Below are 12,906 nucleotides of genomic sequence, written 5' to 3'. Positions count from 1 at the left end.
TGACAGAAAAGTGTTATATAGGTTTTCGTCTAAACTTTACCCCCAGAATCGATTTCCGCATTCAGATTTTGAAAATTATAAATTTTTTTATAATTTGTTTAAATAATTTGTTATAAACAATTGAAAATAACATAAAAAAAAATACGTATATTTTATTTTTCACTTATGCAAAAGATAGCACAGTTTGTTTGTCGCTATCTCAACCAGTCTTAGCGTGGGCTTTAATGGGTTAAGTGCAATCGATTGTTTTTATTATACAGAAAAGGAATATTCTGTAATCAACCACTTGGTATAAACACTATTGGTAGGATGCCTTCAGAAATTGCAAAATTTTTAGGCCTTAATGATTCTCAATTATACACCGGCCATTCTTTACGAAGGACTTCCGCAACTTTGTTTGCAGATGCTGTAACTGACATAACAACGCTGAAAAGACACGGTGGATGGAAGAGTATTATTGTCGCTGAGGGCTACATCGAGGATTTAGTCTCAAATAAAAGAAAAATAGGACAGCAAATTGAAGGAAATGTCTCGATCAATTCAAAAAATCGCATCGAACATAAAGTGGAAATTCACCAAGAACCAGGCTCTTCGCACAACATTCAAGGGGTAGCTAAACGCAGGAAAACTGACGAAGATGTTATTTATCATGAAGAGGTCCCTGCAGATGCAGATAACACTAGTGCAGTAGATATAGAGCAGTTGAATTTTGAAGATCTGATCGAGGAACCAGAAAACTGTGAGAATTTTGCCAACGTAGAAAATAATTTGAGAGTAATCAATGTGCTATTAGAGAAAAATAAAAATACAACATTAGTTTTTAACAATTGCAATAATATAACTATAAATTTCAATGTAAAATCATAGTTTTATAAGACTTATAAAAGCCTGTTAAATGTTTTTTTATTTACTTACTTCAAAAATGTATAGCTGATTTAATTATTTTATAGAATAAATTTAATAAAATATAAATTAAAAGATTTTTTTTATTAAAAAAACCTTTAATCTTAAAAAGTGCTAATTACTCATACTCGTACTTTCTATTGTTTCTAGCACGGAGGCACTCACTCGAGTTCCTAAAATATTTCTTTTTGGAAAATGGATTCTCAACTACATTTTCCTTTTTTTTGCCATTAAATTCTTGTATATCTTTTGACGATTTTTCTTTCAATAATTTTCAAATCGAGGGCCTGCCGCCTCTCCCGATCCTTCCCCCGTTCCCCACATCATGCCTTCTTCATACATTTTTCTTAGCAGACAACCGTCCGAACTTCCCGCATCTTGTGTAAAAAAATAGTGTACGATACGTGTGCGTAAAGTAGGCGATCATTCTCACGCGTGCAGGAATCGCCTACTTCCCGCACTTGTATCGTAATGTAATATTCTGCAGCTGAGCAATTGTGGCGACGAATTAATTAATTGAACCAAGTAATAAAAAGTAATGCAAACTTAAATTAATGGATATTTTTATCTTCATTAAGGTATCGACTTCAAGCCACATCATTCGAATAGATATTCAAGTTTCATAGTTTCCGAAAAAAAAATTCATTAAAATTTGTAATTTAACTCGTGAAACCGATGGCTTGCAATTATCTGAAAAGCTTCACGTGTTAAATTGCAAATGTTAATGAATTTTTTTCTCGGAAACTGTGCCACCTAATAAAAAAAAATTATAAAAACGCTTTTGACTCAAAATTTTGTGCTCTTTAACAATTCAAGGTCAAAAGTAGGGGTTCCTATTAAAAAAAAACCAAGTTGACTTTAAGATGCCCTTGAAAATCATTTCCAAGGTCAAATTAGAAGTCACCGCTGAAATCCTTGACTGATTTACTGAAATTTTGTATGTTTCATATTTTCCGATATAGTTGCTCGCACGCCATTACAAGGACTTGTACAATTTAACGGTAAATTCGGTTGCAATTTGTGCTATCAGTCAGGTATATCGATTAAACATGACAAAAGAAAAGTTATCAAATATCCGCTATGAAATTATTTACTGGAAAAACGAACGCATGTTGATTTTTGGAATGACTTAAGGATAACTCTTTCGTGTTCCTCCGGTATAAAAGGAAAAGCTGCTTTGATAGATTCTCATTGCTTTGATATTATTGATGGCTTTGTGCCGGATGACTTGCATGTTAAATTAGGAATTGAGAGACAATTTTTGCATCAACGGCAGCCTTATGCAATCAAAGAACATGTCGAAGATGTAAACAAAATGCTACAAAATATGCAAGATCCCGAACAAATAGGTCGATTAACTCGTACGTTAAAAGATAAAAATCACGGGAAAGTTCTAAAACATGAAAATTGGATATCCTATTTGAGTTAACCTATATTGAAAACTATTCCTAATTTTAAGAAATATCGAAAAAATTGGAAGTTACTTCCTGAAGCCGTTGATATTATGAAGAGCAAAATTATAATGCTGGATGACTTAGATAAAATTAATGATTTGAAGATCAATTTCGTTTTACTCGTAGAAAAATATTATTCGACAAAATTTATGACCTATTATGTACACTAAATTTCGCACACGCTGAAAATGTTAAAAATTAGGGACCAATTTTTGTATATGATGGTTATTCATTCGAATCAGGGAATGGCAAAATCTTGCGCATGGTTAAGGGGACCAAAGGCATAATTTATCAAATCTACCGAAGTATCGAATATTAGGACAACGCGTCTATTTAAAAAAAATATAAAACAAAAGAAAGTTATTTTCTGACCACAGGAGCTTCATTATACGGATGGAGGATTCAATTCACTCTGATCCTACATCATTTTTCAAATACGCACATCGTAACAAAAGTCATTGTTGTTATATAGATAGTCTGGATGAGACTACGGCTACTCATAGTCTCGATATTGCAAATCTTTTTGCTATGCGTTTTTCTTCTGATTTTTTCTCACTTCCTGCATAGGTGGTCTTACTAAACCGATGTTTGATTCGTAATCTCTCTCATGACTGCAATTTACTTATGATGATATCAAATATGCCTTTTCTAACATGAAACAATCCTCTAGTGCTGGTCCCAATGAAATTCCTTCACTCTTCAACCTTAATTACCAAAATAGTTTAATTGTAGCATTACTTACAATATTCAACTTTTCTCTTCTAAAAGGTTGCTTTCTATTTATTTGGAAGCAAGCTTAATCGATTCCAGACTTCAAAAAACGTGGTAATAAGCGTAATATTCTGAATTATCGCCCAATAGCAAAGCTAAATGCCCTTTCGAAACTATTTGATTACCTTGTCTCCGTCAAATTATCACCTTTTCTTTTCCAAATTATTAATCCCTTACAACATGGCTTTATTCCGAATTGTTCTACTATTCTACTATACTCTTACTAAATTTTTTGAATTTATTTGTTATTATATTTCTATAGGAAACTTAAAGACCATTGTAAAACCGTAGATATTATGCTAAAATTAGTCATATTAGCTGCCTTAATCAATTAATTAATTTTAAGTTTATATATTTATTCTATTATGTATTTTTATTGTTACACTGTATACTGTTAGAAATTTATTTGCGTATAATTTTTATTTTTATTATTGTTTCTATTATTTTTTCTGTTTAGTAAGTAATTTATGTAAGTAATATATATAATTTTTTAAATAGGAGTATTCTTCTGTAAAACTATAAAAAGAACAAAAACAAAAAAAAATAATGAGTAAACCGTATGTATAAATACGAAAGATATTTCTAATATTGCAGTTTATATTGAAACAGTGACGGATAAAGATCGAGTTCAATACATCACTGCGGTACCAAATATATTGAAACATTAAGCCATATTAAACATTTATGGTTAAGTGAAATAATTAGCAGCAATGCAGTTGTTTGATGATATATGTTTTAATTTTTGACGGCGTTTTTTTGCATCAATTATAAGTATGAAATTCTTACTTTAATGAATAAAGTTAAATAATACTTTCTTGCTTGTGTTGGTCATTCTTAATTTATTTTTGTTATTTACTGCACTCAAATTATAAAAATCATAACAATATTGCTTCGACGGCTTATGAAACTTTTACGGTTGTTATGATAAAATTGTATGAAATTCATACAAATTTCGTATGAAAAATTCGGACAATGTAGGTGAGAAATTCGTATGAATTTTATGTCGATTTTATACAAATTTGATGCCAATTACGAATGAATGTTTTTTTTGTGAATTTTTTTATAAATTTAGTAAGAAATTGGTACAAACTTTTTAATAGGGTTATCTTTTTAAATTGTCGTTAAAAATTTATAAATCTATTTAATATTATTTTTAATAGTTATTGTTTGATAGGATATTATACAAACAGTGATTAATAAGTAGTTGATTAATCGCAAAATTGGAGCAGACCATCTTCCTGCTTCCCAGCTGATCGGCCACGCATGCGCGTCGACCAGTTATACCCGGGAGTCTCAGCTAAGAGACCCACCGCCATCCGAAATAGCATAACTGAACAACGAACCAGAAAATTAGATTGTTATTATTTTCCACTTACATTGATAATTTCGAAAAAGTAAGGCTGGCGCAATTAAGATCAGCGAAAGTGCAGTTTTTTCTGTTACATTACTTTTAAAAAATATTAACTATTTTTGAAGTTATCGCAGTTGCAAAGAAGCTAGAAACAACCATTAGTTTTTTATTTTTTCTGAAATAATTAGAAGGGTGCAATTAAAACCAAAAGAATATTTAAAGTGTTCAATTAAAGGTACATTGAAGAGTATTTCTTTTTGTCACTTTAGCTATTACTTGCAAGCCGAGGTGGGTGAATTAACCTATTATTGTAAGTAGTCACTCATACGTGTATAGTATCTCACATCTACATATCATAATCTCCCTAATTTTAAGGCAAGGAAAATCCTATAGTTTGAGATGAGTAAATATTATTATATCGCAATATTAAGTATACTTTTAGAATCCAGCATTGCGATACATTGAACATTCAGTGCAAGTGTTTTCAACTATATGTGAAGTGAATCTTTATTTGGAAAGTATTATATGAATATTATAAAAAACATCGTGAGTTAATACATAAGTTTTAATATTTAGTCGATAATATATATAATGAAATGGTATCATAAATCTTTATTACATTAAAATAAATAAAAACACATCTTCAATAAGTAGATACTTTTTTTTTCCAATATATTATTTGTTAATTGTTGTTATTTCAAATACAGCGTTCATGTGGAACGTTATATCTCTACCGAATATATTCTAGGATATTTAAGAACTACTATATTTTGTTTAATTTACAATTATTTAAACAAATTAATAACATAAAAAATAAAAGATTATGATGGTAGATAAAAGAGCTTATAAGATGAAAAGATCTTATAAAAATTTTCTCTAAAATGTAAACTTTCAAAGTTCTTTGTTTTTTAAACTTGAAATTATTGCATTTAACTTTACATATTAATAACTTTTTTAAACGTTTAATAATTTTCAAAATTGATCAAACTAGCTGATAACTTAGGATACCCTCTATAAATTAATATTTTTCAAGTTTAGTTAACAATAATCTAATTAATTTACATATATAAAGCAGTAAGTAAGAATAGTATCAAATCAATATAACATAAATTGTTAATATTAATGAGAAGAGATATTTTATTATTAGATTCATATTCATCTGTTAACAATAAATGTGTTACATACGTTTTACATGCAATTATAACAATAGAAGATATTAACTGTTAAAAAAAACTTGATATAAGGCCGTTTCCGAAAAAAAACGAAATAAATTTAAAAACTCCAGTTTTTTTCATAGTTCCATTTAGACTTAAAGAAAAATAATTGCAAATTTGGATTCCTGAAGGTCGGAAACTCCTCGGCATAATATGTTAGTAGAATTTTCGCGACATTTTTTAAATGCAGATCTTTATTTGACTGTATTCATTAATTGCATCATATATTGTTATAAAAAATGAATCTGTTCTGAACTCATTTTATTATCCTATTTTCTTTGTAGTATGCAATGCTTTTCCGTTTGTCAAAATATCAAACTTCAGTTTAAATTTGTTAATTAATTTGTAGCTATTTATTCAAAATGTGACTATTAATTTTATTATAAAATGTATTATAAATTATAAAAATCCAGTAGATTTCGTTATTAAAATAAAAAACTAAAAAGTATTTTATATTAAATATTTAAAAATTCCATATTCAACTTCTTAAAGTTATTGAGTAAAAGCCTCCCTTGTAGTAAGTCAGCTCAAACGAAAATCGCATTCGACTCCATCGGTTTCGCTTTTGGGTTTCTATATAAAAAAATTGCAATTTTAGCAGAACTAACAATTGTTTTTAAAAGTTAAATTGGTTTTTTTTTATCCGCATTAGTAGAAATATATATAAAATACCAGCGGTTATAGCGTAAATTTAATACTTACATTCACGTCAATACACTGTAATACATATCTAGGCGTATTTAAAGGTTTGAGAGGGTTTGTTATAAATGTCCTTTATTGTATTACATTATTATTAGAAGTCAGTGGGTAAAAAACTCTGGCTTCTGCGCAAGAGGTCGTAGGTTCAAGCCCCAGGTATGTGAGGATTTTCAGAATGAAATTTTCTTATGTTCAAACCGTGGTTGTTGTGATTCGGGCTCCACCTTAAACTGTATATCCAGTCATGATGCGTATAAAATTTTTTCTACAATAAATGGTGGGTCCTACTTACTCCTGATTATTTTACCAGGAACCAAGACTAATGATGCGTACAGGTACCTACTGTACCTTTGTAGCTCTCCACGTGTACATAGTTGAAGTTACAATAACAATAATATCAATATTACAGCGTAAATACCTTTGGCAATCACTTTGTTTACTTATTAAACAAAGTAAATATTACTTTACAATATGTAATGCAAAAGTAAATTTTTTTCTTTATTTTTCAATTCAATCAAGTGCAGTGAAGCTTATTGTCACTATTACGGAACCTTTCTTCATACTAATTAATAATAGTTTAGCTGGAAAAAATATTTAAATAATTATTCGGATAATAATCTTAGAATTTGATTTTGTCTAATTATTTATTTTTGTTCAGTAAGCAATAATTTTTTTAAGTAAATGTTTATTATTAGGATAGGTACAATCTAAATATGGAGTCAGGTAAAAATTTGAGGATTTATTAGAAACATTACATTGTCCTTTCACATGGGATATGGATGATGTAGATACAACTATATCTACAGATTATAAACCCCACGATGAAGAAGAATTTAGTCCATTATTAAAACTGCTGCGTATAGTTATGTTAGTATACGAAAATCCAAAGGAAATGAACATGCAGACAGTATTATACACAATCTGGAAAAATGTGATGAAATTATGATCGCAGTATTAGAGGAGTAAGAAATAAATTATATAATGTTTTTAATTTTATATTTAAGAAAGATAATCAAGCCCTGAAATTGTATTCTAGTTTAAAAACAATTCGTAATTTGTATTTATAATACATTGATAAAAAACATTATTATAAAGTTTACTTTTTTACTTTTAGGAAATATATATCGTAAAAAATAGCTCAAGGTGAAAGTATCAAGATAAAAAACGTCACTAATTGCGTATAAGTAGGGTAGATTACTCTTTGAAATATTTTTAAAGAAAGGATACAAATAATAGTTGTACACCTGTAACATAAATGTGAAAAACAAAAAAACTTTAAAATGATAATTAAATATATATAAGTAATGACATAAGGTATTCTATTATTAAAATTGGATTTTTGGGTTATGAAGATAGTTGCTTATCAAATCTACTAGATTGGTTTTTTAAAAACTCAAATATTCTATCGGAAATATACTACAAATTCGTAAATTATTAAACTTTTACTTAAAATTTCCCTCGATATAATTTAATAATATATTTTAATAATATATACTTTGTTGAATAATCTAATATTTCAACTGATTATTTTAACTAGTTTTTGATCAACATATGCTAAAAAAATTATTGAATATAAAAAACGTAGTTTAAAAAAATGGTAGCTTAAGGTTTAATGTATAAAATAAATGTTTGAAACTCAATCACTTCATAAAGTGTGAATAATTAGTACTATAAGTTTCATTATGTTATAAACGTTTTATATAAATATTAGATAAATGGAATACGTATAATCAAATAATGAAATAAGAAACTATTATACATTAAAATTGGTTTATTGGGGTATTAAGATCTAATAGCTTATGCAACCGGAGTCACATCAAGTTATATTTAAGAGGTAGAGACATTTTTTATAATTTTTCTCGCAAGCTAATGAATGTACAATTAATGGGCTTCAACTGGTATTTAGCATAAATAAATAAATAATTCTTATTAATTAAATTTCTTAATTACATTAATTCTAAAGAAAAACAATATATTTGTAACATTGTCATAATTATTACTGTACGCTAATTTTACTAATAATGACTCTCCGTAAAGCTACGTGTTCATTTTTAAATTTAGAATTGTAAGAACTTCAATTATAGCTTACCAGAACCTTTAAAACTTAGTACCCTATTTGTTTATACCATTAGGATTGTTAATGCTTTAAAATTCATATGTGAAAATTCATGTATGAATTTTCAAACATTTCTTTTTAAGTTATTGCCAATGCTACTTTATTTCTATATGGCATATAAGAGTGCCGAAAGATAATTTAATATTGCAATGTAAATGTGATAACTGTATCATTAAGAATGATTAATATTTGTTGAAATTTCATTTTTTAAGATCAAATCCTCAATTCTCAACAAAAGCTGTATATCATATAGTACGAGCAACTCAATGCCATATTCTCTGGAATTTGGGCGAGAAAATACAAGCAAAAGATATTTTTGCGAAAATTGAAATATTTGAAACTATGCAGAAAAAAGAACGAAGCACCATTAATGCCTGCAGAAGTATTTGCTGGTCACAGTATCACTTATTGGGAAGCGAAGAAGCTGTTAAATACATACGTAAAGCTTTGACAGATAATCCAAACTGTGCCCTATGGTATTTCATCTTAGGCAAAAACTTGCGTAGAATAAGACGGGACTCATCGGTTTGGGTTTTACCATCGGAAGAAGAAGTAGATGCCTTTCTCAAAGCCAAACAAACATCAAAGAACGTACTTTTCGATGTTTTTGTTGCTCAAATGTATAGAGAGCAGCGAAAGTCTAAACTTGCGTTGCAAATGTATAAAGAAGTACTTTTGAGTGAGCCAAAGAGTAACACAATACTCTTACGACTTGCACTAGGTTTCATGCAGCTATGCAAGCTGCCTTTATCTAAACAATGCCTCGATAAAGTGGCTTTAACGGACTCCGACAACTGTATGTATTTACATTACAGAGGACGCTATTGGATTAAAAAGAAAAAATTAAAGGTAAAAATTTGCAAATGATATTCTATGATACTATATTTAAGAAAAATGTTAACATTACTGCTATTTGTAGAAAGCATTGCAGTATTTTAAACGAGCTGCCGATATGGGTGATATTCTTGCTGCCAAAGAGTACCTCCGATATATTGTTACGCTAAATTCTTCATTTAATGTGATAGATTATTTAATAAATATAATAGAAATAAACAAAAATTTGCCAGAAAAGCAAATACAAGGCTTAGTTATAGAAGTGGCTCATCAATACTGGAAGATCCACGATACAAAGAGAGCTCTAAAATATTATCTGCTTGCCATAGAAATCGACCCGAAAAGTCAAACGCTAACTGTAAGACATCATTTCTGCCTTTATGACAACGATAACATATTTGACAATTATTATCTTGATATAAAAAGTATGACGTATAAAAATAAAACAAATCGTCATTATAGGAACATTACTCGATATTTCAGTCAGAGAAAAGTGAAAATATTTATGATTTACTCGAAAAAGAAATTCTACCCGCGGTTAAAGGAAATTCAAAGTCTCTTGACGAGGACACCTTAGAAATGCTTGATGACTTGGAAAATTACTATGATAAAGACATGACAAAGAAAATTCAGTCGAAGCAGAAAGCTCTGTGAAATAAAGACTAAATTTTTATTACTGGACCAAACATTCAATGCCAATATTATATACATGATGTTAAAAATTTCACTTTTATGAAAATAGTATTTTATTTTTCGTGTTAAATGAAAAGCATTATTTTCAATAACATGAAATTTTTATATATTTTATATAGAATTTCAATATGTAATTCATGATACAACTATTAATAAACAGTAGAATAATATATTTAAAGTATCTTATAGAAACATTATTATACTTAAACAGTCCACAATTACTATATTGTTCTTATTATTCTATTGGTGTAAAAAGACGGTGAATTCAATTTTATTCGCCAAGTGAAATCACATTAATATAAAGGAAATAGAAGCGGATGTGTAAAATATAGACAAAAAAGTGTTTTTTCGCACGTTTACAGCTTCGCTGTTACAGACAAAAACAACAGTTTAAAGACGTTTCTTTAGAACTCAACAGTTTCGTAAGGCAAGAGAGAAAAAGGCACTGTGATGAGGTCTGGTGTTAAATAATCTACGGATGTGCTAGCAAGGGTTATGGTATCTTGGTACGATCTTCCTGATAGAAAGGGAATATATGTAAGTGACTTGCTATTTCTCTTATTACAATTCTAATTGGAATTAGAATGCGTAACGTGCTCAATAATGTCTGTAACACTTGTTTAGAAACCTCAGCTTTACTTCATTTAAATTAAATTAATGACTTTCACGAATCACATTTGTATACGGAATATTCTGACTGAATGTTTTCATGTTGTTAAATTGTTTCTCAATTCATACACATTTTAATACGACTTTTATTTAGATTTAATGTACTATTAAATTTGCCTCATTTTACATTGAAATTAACAAATCCTAATTAAAATTCATTATTTCTTTATTTTGATAGCCCTGGTAGATATGATAAATCATCAAGAGTCCACTTGCGTAAATTTAAAAATAATTGAGTTTAGAAGGTGCTGACATATTTTAAAAGCAAATATACATTACTTTAATCTTTAGAATATTAAAAGCTCGAATACACAAATTGATCTAAAGTTTACTCGGCACAATTGAGCTTTTACAAAAGGTGTGTGATATTAAACTGCATGTTTTCGAAGAAAGGAACTACCGGAAACTTTGACTTTCTACTGACAGGTATATGCTAAAATGCGCACAGAATCAGTCTAGCCATTGAAACTTTATAGACGTTCAAAAAACACAACTCTATATAGAAGTAACGATCGTCATTAAATGGGTAACACCTCCCGTTCAAATTGACGGACTTCTAGAAGCAGTTAGATAACGATCAAAGAAAAGTCTAAGAAAGTTGTTCGCCGAAAAGTACAATTACGGGCTTGTTGCCGCTGTCAGTACCTTTATTGGTACTTCCGTTCTCATAGAAAAAAGTGTTGAGTATCGAGAGCAACACATTTTAATGGGCCCAATAAAAAATTTATTGTGATCATTGGAGCAAGAGGTGGCTAGACTAGCATTCCTCACCGAAGTTATTAGAATGTAAGTACCGAGCCTGCTGACAGAGCAAGGTAGGGCACTGCGAACAGATCGAGCAGTCTCTTATAATATTTTTAGTGCGTCGCGTGCTCGCGACTCCTTTCACGTTGCAATGATCCATTCGGCAACGGCTCCACAAGTGCCGCAGCAGCTGTCGTGCGACTGCGAAGCTCGCGCGCCTCATTCCATCACGTGCATCATTTCATTCACGCAGCAGCTGTATTGTAACGGCGTCGCGTTTTAACCTTCGAACTTATCCGCGAGTTAAAAGCCGAGTTATGCTGCGACGCCATTATACTTTCGAGTGATTTCAGCATATGACGAAGTCTCATCGGAAACTAGTTTGCAGAACCGTTACTTTTATACATCCATTTTTCAAAATGACACGCCTGCTATGCCTGCTGCTGCATCCTACACTACCGGTATTCTCCCGATTAGATTTTTTATTTATGTTTCGTTCGACCGTCGATTCGCCTTAATAACGCGGAGCTTTTCCCGGCGCGGCTCACATTAACAGTTTCATTAGCACTAGCGCGTGCTTTCTCTTTACAAAGTCTCGCGTCATACGTCGTCTACTTGTCGTTTACTGCCAATCAAGTAAACAAGAATTATTATTCCAATTTAGTGATCGGCACCCGCGACGGTCTAACTACAGTTAAGGTTTTTCACTGTGATCGAATCGCTTGCAAAAACTAACCATAAGGACAATATTTCCTATTGTTAATGTTTTTCTTTCTTTCTGACTTTTCCTCAGTTAGGATTTGTCGACTTTTCTGAACTCTCATTACGCGTATTTATCATTTGCATATTATAATAATGTATGTTTGTTTTTAATAGAAATAGCATAAATGCAAGATTTATGCATCTTAGACGTCATCAAGTTAAAAAGTGAGTTCCTAGTTTGATTGACAATGTGACTTTCGATGAGTCCAAAATTTCATTTGATACTAGAATAAATCAAGTGGAAGTGTGAGGTCTAATTTGATCGATTGGTGAATGGCATCTGAGTATACACCTGTACAATGAATGATCATGAATAAGGACGATACAAGAAACAAAGCAAGTCATTAGCGTAAAAAACCAAAAGGATACGTAGGTAGCTGTTCTGGAGTGGGTCAGAGGGTAAATGTAATACTATCGTTCGAAGAAAGAACATCTTCCGTGAGTATTGGCAGGCCTTATTGATATTCCCTTGTTTGTTTAAAGATCGAAGCATCTGGTGAGTCGAGATCACGTGTTTTGGAATAGAAGCACGAAAGTCGGTGGAGGTGGCGGTACCAAAGGTGGAAGAAGGCATGGTGCACACGAGGGGAGAGAGAAAAAGTCAAGAGACCCGCGCCGCCGTCAGCTATATTGCATCCTCCCGCGCAAGCAAACGAGCTAGTGAGCGAACTCCTCGCTAGGCTCGTCCTTCTTCAC

At 30.5% G+C, this 12,906-nt stretch overlaps 1 protein-coding gene across 1 annotated transcript; it reads left to right on the top strand.

The window, feature by feature from the left end:
• Window positions 1–309: 309 nt before the first annotated feature.
• LOC131665936 (uncharacterized) lies at window positions 310–10,162 on the top strand. Its single transcript, XM_058938208.1, is given in 8 exon segments — window positions 310–739; window positions 1,866–1,937; window positions 2,070–2,264; window positions 7,121–7,267; window positions 7,270–7,354; window positions 8,721–9,357; window positions 9,428–9,700; window positions 9,805–10,162. Coding segments are annotated over 8 exon segments (2,031 nt in total). The 3' UTR covers window positions 9,997–10,162.
• The last annotated feature ends 2,744 nt before the right edge of the window (window positions 10,163–12,906 follow it).

Source organism: Phymastichus coffea, unplaced genomic scaffold, assembly GCF_024137745.1.
Source record: "Phymastichus coffea isolate CEN01 unplaced genomic scaffold, Cenicafe_Pcof_1.1 PCOF00003, whole genome shotgun sequence".
In the NCBI taxonomy this organism is placed as follows: Eukaryota; Metazoa; Arthropoda; class Insecta; order Hymenoptera; family Eulophidae; genus Phymastichus; species Phymastichus coffea.
The sequence above is the reverse complement of the archived record's forward strand: the minus strand, read 5'-3'. Positions and strand labels throughout refer to the sequence as shown.